Below are 17,005 nucleotides of genomic sequence, written 5' to 3'. Positions count from 1 at the left end.
ACCTTGCTTGCCGCTTCAAACGGTGTGCTTACCTGCGATTAAAAAATCAAGCGGACTAGACCTGCGGCCGTCCTGTCCACTTCGTTTTTGATGTCTCATCTTTCGTGCAGTAATTTTTTTTCAATTATGAAATACAAACTAGCCCCCTCCCCCCCCCCCCCTTCCTTCTTAAATACGATTATCGTGCTTACCCGTGTGCCTGATCCCTGTAGCGGACGTTCAAATACTTGTTCAAGGTTTTCGGCGTCGCAGCACAGCCGTCCCACTTACTAGATCCACCAAGTGGTTAATTAAATGATCTCTAATTGAAACTAAGGCATGACCAGGTGTTGAGACATTAGGGTGATCAAGTGCGGGGCGTGGTACGTGTGTGTGCAAAGTGGATAATAACGAGCAACTTTACCCAAACAATAAGTAATTTTGCCCAGACTGAAGTTCTTCAAGATAGAGAGGCGAGGACATAAAAATTTATTTGAAGAAAACTGTAATACATAAATAAAAAGTAGCAAGCACGCGTCGTAGTTTACGTCAGGATCACTATATGCGAGTATTTTGCCCTACAAATACTTTGCCATATATATATATATATATATATATATATATATATATATATATATATATATATATATATAGTGGGAGTAATAATTCATTGGGCCAGTTAGTCTTCGTGAAGGTATGGGATATGGCACAACGGGAGCGTTGTCAACAAGAATAAATATATTTATTTCCCAACAGTTTCCGGTGGGGTCCTCCCTTCATCAGGAGATTTAATATATTTATCCTTGTTGACAACGCTCCCGTTGCGCCATACCCGCAGGTCGCGGGTTCGATTCCCGGCTGCGGCGGCTGCATTTCCGATGGAGGCGGAAATGTTGTAGGCCCGTGTACTCAGATTTGGGTGCACGTTAAAGAACACAGGTGGTCAAAATTTCCGGAGCCCTCCACTACGGCGTCTCTCATAATCAAATGGTGGTTTTGGGACGTTAAACCCCACAAATCAATCAATCAATCAATCCCGTTGCGCCATATATATATATATATATATATATATATATATATATATATATATATATATATATATATATATATATATATATATATATATATATATATATATATATATATATATATATATATATATATATATATATATATATATATATATATATATATATATATATATATATATATATATATATATATATATATATATATATATATATATATATATATATATATATATATATATATATATATATATATATATATATATATATATATATATATATATATATATACGCACACAAATGCATTCAATGATGCATCCCATTGCACTCTGACACTTTTTTTGTGCTTCCAAACATTTGTGTTTTTCTTTAGAGCACCAGTTAGTGTCAACATCTCTCATTCCAATACTTTCCGAGCTGAAAAAAAATCTGGTCTATTAAAAACAACGATGGTCATGTCCTTTTTAGATAAAGTGAAAATTATGCTGTCAGATAACGTCAATGTCTCCAATATTGACTCCAGCTCTTACAAGCTTGTTCTTTAATCAGATACATCCTGTAACAACCATATGAAGGTTAAAAGAGCAGTGCCAGTAGATGAAGTCAATAAAAAAAAAACATATGACCAGGCAACCCACTAAATGTATTGACTATTCTGTCGTGTTCTGATATGCTCTTCAAAAAAGTAATTGCAAATTACATTATACAAATGCCCTCAAAAAATGGTATGCCTTTCAATTATGCACAGCACTACTTTCGAGATGCTAACCATGTCGCAGCATGCCATAAGCACACTGTGAGAAATTGTAAACCAAGCTCTGTCTACTTCATCTACAGCGTCATTTGAAATACTAATAAAGGATCGAGCATTTGTCTCAGCAGATCATGGCTCACTGTAGCATAAATTAGAGCACTGTAAACTTAGAGTACGAGCATGAATTTCTATGTCTGCATTTGCTATTTAACAAGTTACAGTCATTATTCAGCTAGTGAAAAATTAATAATCTCTACAAAAGAAACCAAGGATGACTTTTGCAAAGATCGAAATATTGAGCACACTATTCTTTATTAATAATATACCTAAAAACATTCATAATTCTTCCTGTATCTTATATGCAGGCCGCATGTGAGCTTAATAATTCTGACTAGCCAATTTCTCGATGAAGTATGATAATGCTCAGAGTTTCAAAAAAAACGATCATACTTTGAAACTAACTTGCCTAAGTGTTTTAACTTGAAGAAGCCCAAGTACCCAGGGTCACCTAAAACTGACAGAAGAGCCATAAGACATGCAAATTGTGCCTTGAAGAGAAAAGAGTCCAATAAATTAGCAGCTATAAATGTCCAGGACTAATCATCGACTCGTCGTTACACAGCACATGGTAAGAGTAACTAAATTAGTTTTTGCATTTTATACTTTGTTTAAGTGCACATGTTCCCATACTATGATAATATACGTCTAATATGGATTTCAGGATTTCTTAGAATCACTTAATATATACTATATAGAAATGTGATGTTTCATGTCATGACTCGCGCAATGACCTTTATAAATACGAATCCTTATAAATAAGAAACAAGTGCCAAATTTTAGCAATATAGCTATGTAGCTAGCACGTCTTGGGCGAGACACTCTGTCTACTGTGCTTCATCTGGATCAGTGTAAAAACATTCACAAAAAGTCACGTCTCGTCTCATTTTACGTAACATTATATTGGCCAGGGGTGTAGACAGAATTTATCTTTTCTTTTTTGGGGGTGAGGAGGGGGGGCACCTCCTTGAAGTGGTCATTTTTCGCTCTGTATGCCATGGCGAAAAAAAAATTGAGGGAGGCACAGGCCCTGTGTGCCACCCCTCGGATATGCCACTGATAGTGGCCTAATGTTGACTGTACAGTTGCATATGGTGGCTTAACTTTGTGGTGCACGGCAATACCATTTCTAAGAGGGACATTAAACTAAAAAGGGAATTTCATCATCAGCACTCCCCGAAAATAAAACATTACTGATCCCTCAACAGATTTACAGTAATTCTGACGGTACGCTTCTACTAGTGTACAAAACTTATGCACAGATCTTGTAGGAATAAGGAAATGCTTAAACTGCATAGTCCAAGAATTGCATAGTCCAAGTCTGCAGCATTATTGACCCTTTAATCTATATATAAGTGCCGCCAAAATTGTGAGTGTATATGTGAAGGCGATTAACGTCAACCTTACTACAACCAAGCAGGTAGAAACAAATTTTTATTTTGAAAATAAAATTTTATGCTGACTTGCGCTATATCAATGCAAGGACAAATTTCTAACAACTACAACTTGAAAAACTTAAGCAACAACTTCATTTCAAAGCTGTTAGACAGCGTGCTTCACCTCACACCTTATTTAATACGTCCCCACCTACAGTAAACGAATGGGCGATCAACGGATGCATTATACGATACTCCAATTGTCAACACCTGGTAGGTTAACAGCGGTTTGCCACTACCTGTGGCAAAAAAAATAGTTCTGGGCATGTGTTGCATACAAAACAAAGGAGTTTTGTTAAGAATCCCAGGATAATTGGAACAAAAGCTAACGAGTAATTTGATGAACAAGTAATGTGACAAACCAAAATGTACAAACATAAGTACATTGCAAGCACAGGCACGAGAAGGAATTGACCCAATAATGAACACGTTACCACCAGCACTGGTGTGATGTTAATGAAAAGCAGAGAGAAAGAAAAAAGAGAAATTTGTTGAAAAAATGAAACGGTTGTTCGTGCCTTGGTAATAAATGAATTTCTCTTTTGCAGCCTGCAAGCTATAGTGTCAGGTACTAGGTGTTTGTCTCGATAGGCCTGCCTTATTTTCAGCAAGCAGTCCACGAAGTCGATGTGGGTGTGCAGAAAGATGACACCTTCTACGCCCAGTGCTCTATGAAAAAATTATAGTAATCCAGGCCTATCGATGGCACTATTGGTATGATCGATAGTGGGGTGGTTATTGAACTATCGATGGTCAAAAACCTTTTACAGTGATATCAATGGTAAGTTTGATGAACAGTAAAATTTGAACAGTATGAATAGTACAATATTAACCATGTCAACTAATTCTGACAAAAGTTTATTTTACAAGTAAGAGGTATATAAGGTGGAACAGCAGTAGCATGCTGAAGAGCCAAGAAAGTTGCATTCCTTCAACAGAATGCTTTGTGAACACAATTTAAATTGACATAATTGGACATAATTCAATTGAACAGTCCAGCTTTAGCAGAAAAGACAGCCATTAGATGTGTTGTATCTACCTGGCCTCAAATTTATATTGCATTATGTGGTTTTGAAATAAACATATCATGAAATAAATTTGTTAATTGTAAGTTATAACTGGATAATCTTTATTACCGATTTAAAATCGGCATATTCCAGCATTTTCACAGTAAAATAATTATACTTCTTACTTCACCAAAATATTGCTCATCAATTAAGTGAACTGAGTATTGCTGATAGCAGGTTAGCCAGAAACAGCACAATTATTCACAACACTGTTGATAGTACTATTATTGGTATTAAAACTACTGATGTTCCCACTACCGATAGTTCTTTGATAGTACTTTCAATAGTTTCTTTACACTATTGATAGATTAAAAAAATAGCTATGAATTCTATCGATAGACAATGTATTGTGAGTTTTGCACCACTACCACATAATCTAATGCCCTTGGTAGAGACCGAATGTGCTGCATTGTTGTCAAGAGCCACCTTTGTAACTCCCTTTGCTTCTTGACTTCTGTTCCTCACTTATGGTTTTAATGGCTGAGTTATGTTTTTTTTTTTTTGCATTTTTGTTGCCTTTCCCCAAAGCCGCGTTCTAACAGTACAGCAATGAACAGCAATGGTCTTTTTAGAAATGTCCACTGCCAGCAGTTAACTATCACATGCAATTTCAGTGGGTTGTTGAATTTGATTTATCAAGAAATAACATGACTGTACAAATGATTGGATAATTATTTACACCGTGCTTCAAATATTTACCAAAAGATTTGCTATAGTTTATCTGAATACTTTCACTGTTTAAATTTTATATGCAGGTCGATTGGCATCACATCAAGTAAATATTGCTGTTTTGCCACAATTTCAAAAAGCAAATCAACTAGATTATAAAGCATTATCTAACCAAACATAAAAATGCAATATATACTATTTCATTTCAATTGTTTACACCTGTTCTTCAGAGAAAGCTGTTATGAGATTACAACACAAGTCACGTGTGGCGCCGTAGTTATCCACCGCCGCCATTCGTAACCACTAACGTACGAAATAAGAACAAGAAACCAAATAAAAGACACCATGAACATGGTGGGCTTTGAACCCGGGTCCACCGCGTGCCAGCCCATTATCCTACCTCTGAATCACGCCAGTGCTTGGGACTCGTCGGGAAAGTTTTCGGCAATATGAGTAATAAAACGTTTTAGAACAGCAAAAGAACAACCAGGCATCACACACTGCAAATTGCGTATTGATAAGGTCGTCCAATGCTTCAACCCATCATCACAAAAGCTTGTTCTCGATCGATTGATTTGTGGGGTTCAACGTCCGAAAACCACCATATGATTATGAGAGACGCCGTGGTGGAGGGCTCCGGAAATTTCGACCACCTGGGGTTCCTTAACGTGCACCCAAATCTGAGCACACGGGCCTACGACATTTCCGCCTCCGTCGGAAATGCAGCCGCCGCAGCCGGGATTTGAGCCCGCGACCTGCGGGTCAGCAGCCGAGTACCTTAGCCACTAGACCACCGTGGCGGGGCCAAAAGCTTGTTCTTCATAAACTATTAATAGTGGCACATACCCACTTCAGACATAATTCTTCATCGTTGTCTGCCACTGAATGAAACACAAAATTCGTTGCAAGTGTTTAGCGGATACCATGCTTCTCCTAAGAATGACGATGGGTAGCATATAGTGAATGCCGGCCTACTACACAGAAATTATGATTATTTATGGCGTAGTGGGTACCCAGCCAATGTGCTTTTAGCCTTTTTACCCAAAGAGTGTGTAGGAAAGGCTCTGAAAGGCTGTTCCTCTAGCTTTCGCCGTGACTGTGCTATTAGGAGCGAAGCTCCTTAAGGCGTGGGCTGTGCGTCCCCTGTATGTAGCCACCTCTCGTTCAGTTCTAAGTATTACGCTAGCCACCGCCCGATCTAAAGGGTACAGCCATATCCATCCGTCCGTCCATCCATCCATCCATCCATCCATCCATCCATCCATCCATCCATCCATCCATCCATCCATCCATCCATCCATCCATCCATCCATCCATCCATCCATCCATCCATCTATCCGTCCGTCCGTCCATCCGTTCGTCCGTCCGTCCGTCCGTCCGTCCAAAAGATGCAAGATGTTATAAACTAGACGGCGGTACGTGTAGTTGATTATGAAAGATGCGAGGTGTTATAAAATAGGAATGATGCCACATATGGCGCGTGTCATCGTTCGATATAGTGCGGCGACGTACGCTAGGGGGAGCGTTGCAATAAAATCGAGTGGGCAAAATGTACGGAGGATTCATGGTTTACCAGGTTTACCTCCGGAGCTTCACCCACTCATCATCATTCACTTCGTGGATATGGCGGCATTTCTTTTTAGTATTCTTTTAAAGGGGCGATGCTCTTTAAATTGTGCGTCTATACATGCCCGTCTCTTCTGGGTACGTGACTGCCTACTTCTACGACTCACTCGGCAGGTGCGGACTGACGGGGGATTTATGGTTTACCGATAAAACCATAAAGTTAATATACTGACTCATTACCCTATGGATAAAACTCTTCGAAGCTTCGCGCCACTTGACAATGTTTTTGCTACTTCATGGCATGAGCAACAGTTTCAACGTTTCATTCACATTTCTTCCTGATTTTCGATTTAATAGTGTGCCCCCGCATGGGGACTGGAGTACATGGTACTCAATTACGGGAGAGCAGTGTTTAGAACAAGTGGTTAACGATTTAGAGTACTAGCTAGGTACTCTGCTATGGGAGAGCATGAAGCCGTCCCGAGGGAAAGTCCCTGAAAACATTCCTAAGCCCAGCAAATACTGTCTCGGCCAAGCGGCCTATACCGATAAAGTTTGCCGGCACAGGCGTTGCACCCATCTTAAAGAACCTTCACAGCAGCCATGGTGGAAGGGCATAACAAACGTGAAAATTGCACAAAAAATTGCAAATTAAAAGAAAAATAAAAGAGCGTACCTGTACGAAACATTTTACCGAAGGCGACCTTTTAATTCAGATTTTAAGGAAAAGACTTGTTTAACTACAGAACTTGCCTAATGCGTGCTCTCTTCTGCGGTAAACACGCTCGAGTAACCGCGCACAACACCGCGGCGAGCGCTGGTCCGCCAGCGCTTGAAAATAAAGCTAATGGCCTAATGCGCTCATGCAATGCTCATCAAAGACAACAGGGTAAAGTGTAGCGACGATGCTCGGCAGTGCTGCATCTGCTGCATTTTTTTTTTGTTCCAATGCAGGAGCCGTACTGACATACAGATCAGTACGCGCTCATTTCCGATGATAGATTTCGTTATTACCATAACTAATAACATTTGAGATTCTAAGGTATAACAAAAGCGTAAGGAAAGAGATAATTTAGATACTTAGTTTTTAAGTTTATGGGCGCAGCATAGTTAGTGAAAATTAGTGGTCCGAGAGAACACTAAGGTAATTAAGACGAGTGCTTTCGAAGTTTTGTGGGCACTGCAAAGTTTGTAACGCCACACACATAGTTGGGACTAGTGTGATCATTTCGTGCAACACGTAGAAGGCAAAAGCATAAAAGTGTAACGAGACGCAAAAAATACAGTTTTTTTTTAAATTTATTTTGCCTCCATGAAGTGGACGCACACCGCCGTGTTTTTGGCGTATCCTTACGGCCATAGAGTTTCCCACAATATTTACTCTATGCTTACGGCAGCGATTTTGTCAACTAACACATATTTTTATTTTTTAGCTAACAAAAGCCACCAAATGCCATAAAATACGACATTAACGCGAAATTTGACCAAAAATCAAAGCAGTGGTGAGGGCAGCCGGAACCGAAACTTTTCGAAACGCATTGCATCAATGGCCGAGTGGCCGCACACAAAGCCGATCACGCTACCGATCCAGCCGAAGCCAAAAAGAAAATAATAAACGAGAAGGACGAAGACTCTCAGTTTGCGCATGCGCTCTCTGGTGATCGGTTGTTTCCTTGTTATTGCGGGATTGCAGGTAGTTCTATGCTGTAGCCGCGTTAATTTCTTCGTTTCTTGAGAGGCACTAGATGAAATAATGACCTCCCAAGACGCCGAAACCAAAGGTAAGCACTCGCATCGCCGCTATAGCTGTCGCGATGATGTAATTGTGATTTTGATGTTGGGCCTCATGAGGTGCCGTCGCTGCTTTCTAGTAGGGTCATAGGTTAGTCGTCTTGTGATAAACTTCTATTTTTCATCTGGTGGATATAATTAGCCATCAAAAGAAAAATTACTCAAACCTTGTGCCTCTGTTTAAGATTTTTTTTTTTAATTGCCGAGATGGGGGGGGGGGGGGAATTCTAGTCTTGGGCGCAGATCGAGAATCGGGGGACCAAGCTAAATCGATTGTTTTGCTTGTTATGTAATCGGCTCGTTCCCCCTTGTGTGGGTAAAATCGGGGCTGTTATCTTGTGCGCACGTTAGCTTGTACCGTTTGTGGCACCGAAAGCCTTTTAGACTGCAGTTCGTGGGGCTGTGCCATTTCGCCTTGACGGCGTGCCTCAGCGCTGCTCGTTCTGTCACCTGTGCGACGCCATTAGTTGTGCTTCTTCCGAATAACTTATGCAGTGAAACATTCCGCAGACATGGAGGTCAACGTCTTGGACGAACTCCTGGAAAACGCTGACGACGACGACCTGGCGGCGGAGTTGAACAATGAAGAAAAAAAAGTTGGTGAGTGAACTTGCTACGCTATTCGACGGAGGCCTTCCTTCGCTTTGTGTGCTTGGCGTTTCTCACTTCCCAAGCGGTTTCGGAAGCGAATTTGCCCAGAACGTACTGTCGTATCTACGCGGGGCTTCTGGATGTGAACCGTTGCGTACGAGCAGCACATGTCAACTCAGCACTGATGGAGGCGGCGTTGAAAACCGCATCTCTTTCGATTTCGTTGCGGCACCCCATTTCGGTGGCGCAGACGATTTTTGTTACCGATTTTCGCGTATCGTTCAAGGGCGTGTTTTTTTGTGTAAATTACTTTGTTTTACACAACTGCGGTGCCATATTCATTACGTTCCAATAAGCACGGCTGTTGTGCTGAAATATATGCTCGTGTTTAGGATGATACACTAACGCCCAATTTTCTGCGATATTTTAATCGTTTCACCACCGACAATGCCTAGGCAGTAACATTTAAAGAGGCGGAGTGTGACCGTAATGATAAAAACTCTGTATCGTCTCATCAAGTTTGTACTTTGTTCATTGTCCGGAGCTAAAGCGTGCCCTCGCAGTTTGAGCATAACATTGCTCAGCCACTGTTATGCTCCTCTCACCACTGTCAGAACCAAGGTCTTAAGAGATGAGCTGACATCGCGGTTCCCCATTGAAAGAAAATTATGGCTTCTTCGAAGCATTAATAATTAAACCTAAAGGGCCCTGCAGCAGTTTTTCAAGAAATCATAGAAAGACCTTTGTATTAGAGTTTATTGTATCAGAATTGACTATAGCAAAAAAATTTTTAGTTGGTCAGGTGCGAGTGGAGTTGTGAGGGTTTATTGCATTCCTCACTTGCATTCTCTTACCTTTTGTCTCAGCAAACACACTAAAAATCTATAGACCTTCTCACTGAAGGCTCCCTGGGCGCCGCCATAGTCCTCTCTGGGCCATTAACATACGTGACCCTCTCCACCTCCCAAAAAAAAAGAAAAGCACTGCCGAGGCTGTGACGTCTGCTTTTGTTCTCTCGTGCAACAGCCAAGAAAGGCGGGGATTCTCTACTCCGTTAAAAAGGTCTGTTCAGGTCAGATAGCAAGAAGGCTACAGGTTATATTCGTTCAGCAATATACGTCAGGACCATGAGTATTCCATTTTTTTTTTTGACCATGTGGCTCACTTTCGTTTCGATTGTGAGCGCACTCGTGTAATGTTATATCGAGTGTAATTCTAGCACCATAGGAGGATTGCGCAGGGGTGGGGCCCCCCGACATGTCTCCTGCGTTAGAATGGCCGCACATCCATGTTTGTGGTTGTCCTTGGCTGGCCTGGCAAGTAGTTGCATGGACAAGTGGGTGAAGAATGTGAGGGGCATCATTATGGAATTCCTGCGGGCAGGTTTCAGCGACAATGGTGAACTGTGCAGTTACACAACCTCTGCATAAAATGCTAGTTCTGCAACGTACGAACAAGCCTGTTCCAGGCACGCCTTGCAAGTGCAATGAGCGTTAAAGATTTCACCATACTTTTTTGCTAACAACCTGTAAAACATGTCAAACCTGAAAAAAGGGGTGTAACATCAGTCAGCATAAGGAAATGGCTACTGTGCAAATGGCAACAAAAGAAGAGTAGCATTAAGCTATGCTATCTTAACTTTCCACAATCGCTTTGTCCATTATAATTTTTCAAGTGAATAAGTATATTGCTTTATTATACTTCCTTGGAAGCCCGATTGCACAGTTCTCTCGTGCTCCTACCGCACGGGAACCAGCTGAGGTCAGGATGGAATGTGAGTACACGGCCGCTTTTGGTTGATCACCTGGAATCCTGTCAATCAAGATCATAGGTGGCCTCTTGGTATGCAAACTGTGCCTATGCATGCGTTAGAGTATGCTGCAAAGATCATTTACGATTGCAAGTGGCTTGGGCTCACCCATGAACAAAGTTGCACGGCTACTAATTTGAGGGTTTCACGATTCTACTTGTATCACCCCTCATGCGCTTGCTAACGGTGAAGCCCTTCCACACAAAGAAATTTGGGAGGGGACACTATTGTGGTGACGAAACTGATTCATTCTCGAGCGATGAGCAAGGGGAATGTGAAGCATCAGCTCTGCTTGTGCTTCCAACGAGGTGGCAACTGTCTTTGAGGTCTTTCACCTATGGCTGTAGCATCCATCCACTTGTTACGTAGTTGTGGCCTTCACTGATTTGTAAGCTTTCAGTTAAGCCCTTGTTGTGAAGCTTTGGCTTTGAACAAAGTAGTCTTTGATGTCTGCGAAGTTAATGCCAGGATAAATTTTTGCATCACACACAGCTTCATTGCCATCGGATTGATGCCGCCACAAAGCGCTACCTTATTTTTGGAACGAACATTTTTCGGGACCTCTGGGGTAATGTGCGAAGGGACTCAATCGAATTTCACCCATAGACACTGTAGTTTCATGCACACTGTCATGAACACAACCTCTCGTCACCGCTCGCTATTTCAAAAGGAGTGTGCCATCAAGGATCACAGACGTGGCGTAGGTGGCGGATGCCGCCAGCACCCCAAGTGGATGACGTCGAGTGCAACCCTCCTATAGAGCGCTGGGTGGGTACGTTGCAGTAACGGATGGCTGGTGTGGTAACTGTGCAGATCACGATGCTCTACTCGGCCCTTGGCTATTAGCCAAGTTGATGTCATAAGCCAAATTGTGATTTGTCATGGGCAGTGATAGATTTCTAGCTTTGAAGCCTGGTTGTTAATTCCACACCATGTGCTGCGCTGTAACGCTTGGGTCCCATGTCCGCAGGAGCCATAACTACCGATCAGCATTTTGTGATCATGTTCAAAAGTGTTGCATGGCCCCTTCCAAAGAAAATAAAGAGAATGTGTGCCTTGAACTGAGGCTGTGTTGGCCTCAAACGCAGTGCACTGTGCATTACTGCGTCAAACTTGCACTAAAAGCATGGCACATAGACTTTCATTGTCTTTTTTTTATGTGATGCTAGACAGTGCCATATTGTAAACTTGGGGATTATATTTGATATGACTTTTTGGGATACATAAGGTGAAGTTAACTAGTTCCTTCTTTGTAATTGAAGCCCTATCAACCGCCCCCACAGGCAAGCGGCCGCCCTCGACACCCAGCACACCGCCGTCCACAAAGACCTCCATATCTGCCGCTACTAAAAAGGCCTCCACTACTCCTAAAAGCTCTACCGCTTCTAAGCCTGTCAAGAGGGTGGCTTCAACCGACAAGGCCTCTTCGCAGAAGAAAGCCTTGCCTTCCCTGAAGGCCCCTCCAGCAAAGCCTGCTGCTTTGGTTCCCAAGAAGAAGTCTCCTGCTAGTGCGCCTGTAAGTTCATCCTCAGCCGCGCCTGCCACTACAGCGTCGGCTTCTTCAGCAAGCTCCACGTTGGCTCAGTCCAAGACCGGTGCCCAGCCGAAGTTGGTCAAAAAGTTACCGGTCAGTGCTGGTCTTGCGCTATCTCCTCGTATTCAGCCTGTTGTCGAACAGTGGTTGTTAACCGCTGTCGCAATCGTAAATTAGCGTGCGAGTAAACAATCGTAAAATGCTGTATATGCTTGTGTCTGACAGCATTTAATATTAATGCGTACATCCCCTCTATCCTCCTTTGTATATTTGTCTGTTAGTTGTCATCAATATTGTGTCTCACAGAAAAAACGAACCCTTAAATTTACTCTTATTTCCTAAATGCATTGAAGCTCACTTAGAAAAGTTCCTGTGTTGTTTAGGAGCAAATTAATGAAAGAGAAAGACATTGATGTTGCTGCGTTTGTTTGTTTGCACACAGAACATGTCGTATCATTGCCTTTTGGGGTGGCTGCATTTCAATGGAGGCGAGATGCTAGAGGCCCATGTATTTTGATGTAGGTGCATGTTTAAGAACACCAGGTGGCCGATATTTTCGAAGCCCTCCATTATTGCATCTCTTATATCATAGTCTTGGGGCATGAATTCCCTACCGTTACTATTGAATCATTGCCTCTGCCTGTTCCACTGGTTCTGAACTAAATTATTTTCATTTCTTCTCGATGGTTTGCAGCAGACTAAGATTGCTACCAAGCCTCCAGCAACTGTTGAGAAGCCAGTAGTGATGAAAGCCAAGCCGGTGGTGTCTGCTACGGGAGAGCCAAAGCTGTCAGCGGAGGACCTCTTGAAAGATGAAGCTGCTCAGAAAGGTATTGGCACTTATAGGACAACGTTTCAAATGGCTAGTTTTTGGCAAGAAATGAATGAGGCTTTACACATATCATTGTAAAAGAAGCATTTGAAAAGAAGAATCTGTCAGTCTATCACAGCACAGGCAGGTCACATGATGTCGCGACCCGGCAAGGAGGAAATGCAGGTTTTGACGCTACAGGACAGATGGTATGCCTGTCGTGTGTCATGTGGCGCACTTGGAAGAAAGTTGTTTGGGCCAGAAGGCAACGATGCTGAGGGGGCAGCACGTGTGGCAGGTGAAAGAACGCTAGCAGACAATGCGGGCAGCACAGAAGTGCGTTGCATGCAGCTCCGTGAGCCATTTCATGCGCCAGATGCATTTGCACTTGGCAGTTCGTCATCTCTGTGCTCTCCCAAATCGAAGCAGAGACTACTGATGATCAGCAGGCTAATTGATGACAATTATCTGCCGTGTACTTCTGGAAGCGTTATGCCGCAAGCCTCCAGCAACTTGTTCTAGTGAAAAAATGCCTAGCCATTGTTTTTGTTTCAGTGCCCCTTTGAAGTGCTATACAGTCGCCGACCGATTTTTCGGACCTGGCGGGGACCGAAAAAAAGTACGAAAAATCGAACAGTCCGAAAAATTCGTTTCCGCCAAAAATTTGAAGTTTATTGCATCAGGCAGGTTTAAAAAAGTCCTTGATGCTGCCTTGCCTCAAACTACGCTTGGAGGCAATTTGGTTTGCCCGTATTTGCGCCAAGGTGACATCGTCGCCATAAACGCTCGACAAAATTGTCACCGCGTTGGCGATCTCCGCCGCCGACGGCTGCGGGCGGTCGTCGTTGTCGTCATCCGAGCCGCTCTCCGGCTCCGGGACAACCTGGTGTAGAATTTCGTCGTCAGTGGCCTCCGCGCACGAAACAATGTCGTCGTCCGCACGAGTGAAGTCTTTAAATGTCATTGTGGCAGGTAGAGAATCCTTCTTTCGCCTCCTCCCCGTGCGATGTGATGACGATAGTGCTGACCGAAGACGAAAAAACGGCATCCATCGCCGCGTCTTTTAAAAAGCAAACACGGCCTCCGAAACTTAAAATATGGCGTGCGCATTCCAATCTCGGAGGCAGGAAAAGCATCAGAAGACCAAGCTTAGCCAAGCCGACAGAAAATCCAACATGGCGGCGTTCACAATGGCTTAGGGCGTGGCACAAAACGAGCGATTTAGTCCGAAACATCGAACTTTCAGGGGCAAATTCGCCCGAAAAATCGGTCGAAACAATGCATTAGCTCTATGGGATCCCTGACGGTGCATTTATAAAGTCCGGAATATCCAACAAGTCCGAATTTTTGGAGTCCGGAAAATCGGTCGGCGACTGTAGTTGCAAAATTAATATGCAACTTCTAGTTCCGAGAATTCTAAGCATGTGGCTCTCTTACTGTGAATTCACTGCATCCCGACCCCTCTACGATGTTTCTAGTTCTTTCTATTTTGCTGAGCCCTCGCTTGTCACAACACTGACACCATTTTCACTTCCAAAGGAAAAATTCTGAGCTTTGTGTTTTCCTTCTATGGTTTATTTTGAGGTGAACATTGGATTGCCTTGTACCGTTTTGCTTGTAAATATGCTTGCCAACGTGAAATCTGATAGAACATGTTGGCCTCGGCAGGAATGACAATTAAGAAGACAGTAGGGAAAAAGATACCGACCACCCATCAAACACAGAACAAGCCAGTCAAAAAGCCTGTGGCGCCACCAAAGGCAGCTGCCCCAAAAGTCTCCCAGACTACTGCATCTGCAACAAAGGCAAAGCCTGAGAAGGTGGCTGCCACAGGTGAGTCTAGTGCATTTCGAGAACCACTCATTGCTTGCTCTTATGCATTTTTCTGTTGTTTAAAGGCCGACCACACTGAAAGCTTTTTATGAGGTAATGTGGATATAGATTGGTCCTAGTAAGAAACCTGACGCTTGAAGTACATGCAGAAGTGTCATGCAAAGCTAGTCAGAATAGAGGCTTTTGATGCCCCCACCTCGGGGAGAAAAAAAAAAAAAAAATGGAAGAAGAGAGGTGATGTTTGTACTAATCCGTGAAGCCTTAAAACAGTGATACTGGGTAATTCTGATGACTAATGTAAGTTGGCTTCCAGGCTATTTCTAGGCCTTAGCTAGGTGATGCAGACTGTTTAAATGTTGCTGCTAGGCTTTAGCTAGGTGATAAGTCATTTCAACATCTCTTTTCAGTGCAGAGAGGTTAAGAGCTAAACAACAAAGCTACGGTCTGTCTCGTACTCTGTGATGTTCCGTGCAAGGAATTTTTCCTTTTTTTGGGGAATTTTCACCTGTAATTTTGAGCCAAAGGGAAAAAGCGAATCTTCATGATATTGCAGAGACTTTCAGGAATGGTTCAATTCTCCTATGACGACCGATAATTAGCTGTCACAGTGCGCCTTCATCTTCTGTAATCGGTTCTGACGCATGCACCATGCAAGCAGAGCCTTTGAGGGCTAGCCACAAATTATGGCTAGCCCTTTACATCTTTACTGAAAAATAAAATGGCAGGATGACTTGGAATGTGCGGCTTCGTAACATGACCTCAGTGATCGTAGAGCTCTGAAAAGTCTCCGGGGCAGTATATACTGGCATTGTGGCGACAGGAACAAGGGTGGACGTGTCACATTTGATGCCGCATAAAAGGCTGATAGCAAGAAAACTGTGCTATTAACACCTTTTTTGGCCTTGCCAAGATTGTGTCAGTGGCAGATGCTACTCGCTCATATTCAACGTAGCCAAACCGAAATTTCGTTGTTGTCAGCCTTTGTGTTGGGTCTTTGATAAGGTACGTCCTTGATTTCGGGAGGCTATGGTCTAGCTATCGGGGTTGCCCCCCTGACCCCCAGTTTGTGTTGAGATGGTGCTTAGCATTGTTTTTGTTCGAAAATGTTTTTGTAGTAATGGTCAAACAACAGTCGGATTTTCCCTTTATTTAGGTACTACGGCGCTACTTTAAAAGAAAAAGAAAATACCATTTTACTGTCAGGGGGCAGGTTGAATCGCTGCTCTAGTGAGGCGACTGCGACATTGATGATATGTGGGGTTTAACGTCCCAAAACCACCATATGATTATGAGAGACGCCATAGTAGAGGGCTCCGGAAATTTCGACCTTTTGGGGCTCTTTAATGTGCACCCAAATCTGAGCACATGGGCCTACAGCATTTCCACCTCCATCGGAAATGCAGCCGCCGCAGCCGGGATTCGATTCTGCGACCTGTGGGTCAGCAGCCGAGTACCTTAGCCACTAGACCACCGCGTCGGGGCGCGACTGCGACATTACGGCAGTTCGGAAGGCCAACTGCTTGCCCTCGCATGATTGGTTAGAGGGACATTTTTGCTGACGGAATTGTGATTCTGGTCGGTCACCTGATTGGTTTGCTTCCCGAACTTTTATGAGGCTGCCATTTATGGCTCTCGCATGACCCGACTGCACGATGACATTCCTGGGTGTTGGTGACGAGTTGTAGCTGGATGGAAATGCCCTGACCATGTCGTCTTGCTGTGGTTGTTAAAGCATGTTAAATAATGAAGTGTTAGTGAAACTTTGCTGAAAAACCAGTTTCTGTCAACTACCCCCATACTGCTTTGATATTCAAGTAATACAAACATTTAAAAAATGTTAATACTTTGTAGGTACATTAAATACAGTCTCATGCACTTCAATAATGAGGTTCTCTCATTTATTCAAGTTTTGTCAGCTGCTCTTCTTTGCTTAATTTCAGCAAGGCAAACAGTTTCCCTTGCTCAGTCTTCGAGAAAGGATAGTTAGACTTCGATCAAGGTTTTTGATACATCATGTCTGTTCAAACTTGAAGTCGATTCACTTTGTAGTGTCATAATGGTTGCTTTAGTGTCATCGAT

At 42.9% G+C, this 17,005-nt stretch overlaps 1 protein-coding gene across 4 annotated transcripts in view; it reads left to right on the top strand.

The window, feature by feature from the left end:
* The first annotated feature begins 8,180 nt into the window (after positions 1-8,180).
* The window catches only part of Ythdc1 (YTH domain containing 1), a 41,271-nt gene continuing 32,446 nt past the window's right edge, over positions 8,181-17,005 (top strand). The window contains exons 1-5 of one of the 4 annotated variants that reach the window (XM_037432473.2): positions 8,181-8,337; positions 8,858-8,947; positions 12,032-12,375; positions 12,977-13,112; positions 14,762-14,926. In XM_037432473.2, coding sequence (XP_037288370.2) covers positions 8,310-8,337; positions 8,858-8,947; positions 12,032-12,375; positions 12,977-13,112; positions 14,762-14,926 — 763 coding nt within the window. In that variant the 5' untranslated portion in view covers positions 8,181-8,309. Of the gene's footprint in view, positions 8,338-8,842; positions 8,948-12,031; positions 12,376-12,976; positions 13,113-14,761; positions 14,927-17,005 lie in introns of all 4 variants that reach the window. The other 3 variants (XM_037432474.2, XM_037432472.2, XM_037432470.2) reach the window with 3 other exon arrangements.

The sequence above is a fragment of the Rhipicephalus microplus genome, chromosome 10 (genome assembly GCF_043290135.1).
Source record: "Rhipicephalus microplus isolate Deutch F79 chromosome 10, USDA_Rmic, whole genome shotgun sequence".
Classification (NCBI taxonomy): domain Eukaryota; kingdom Metazoa; phylum Arthropoda; class Arachnida; order Ixodida; family Ixodidae; genus Rhipicephalus; species Rhipicephalus microplus.
The sequence above is the reverse complement of the archived record's forward strand: the minus strand, read 5'-3'. Positions and strand labels throughout refer to the sequence as shown.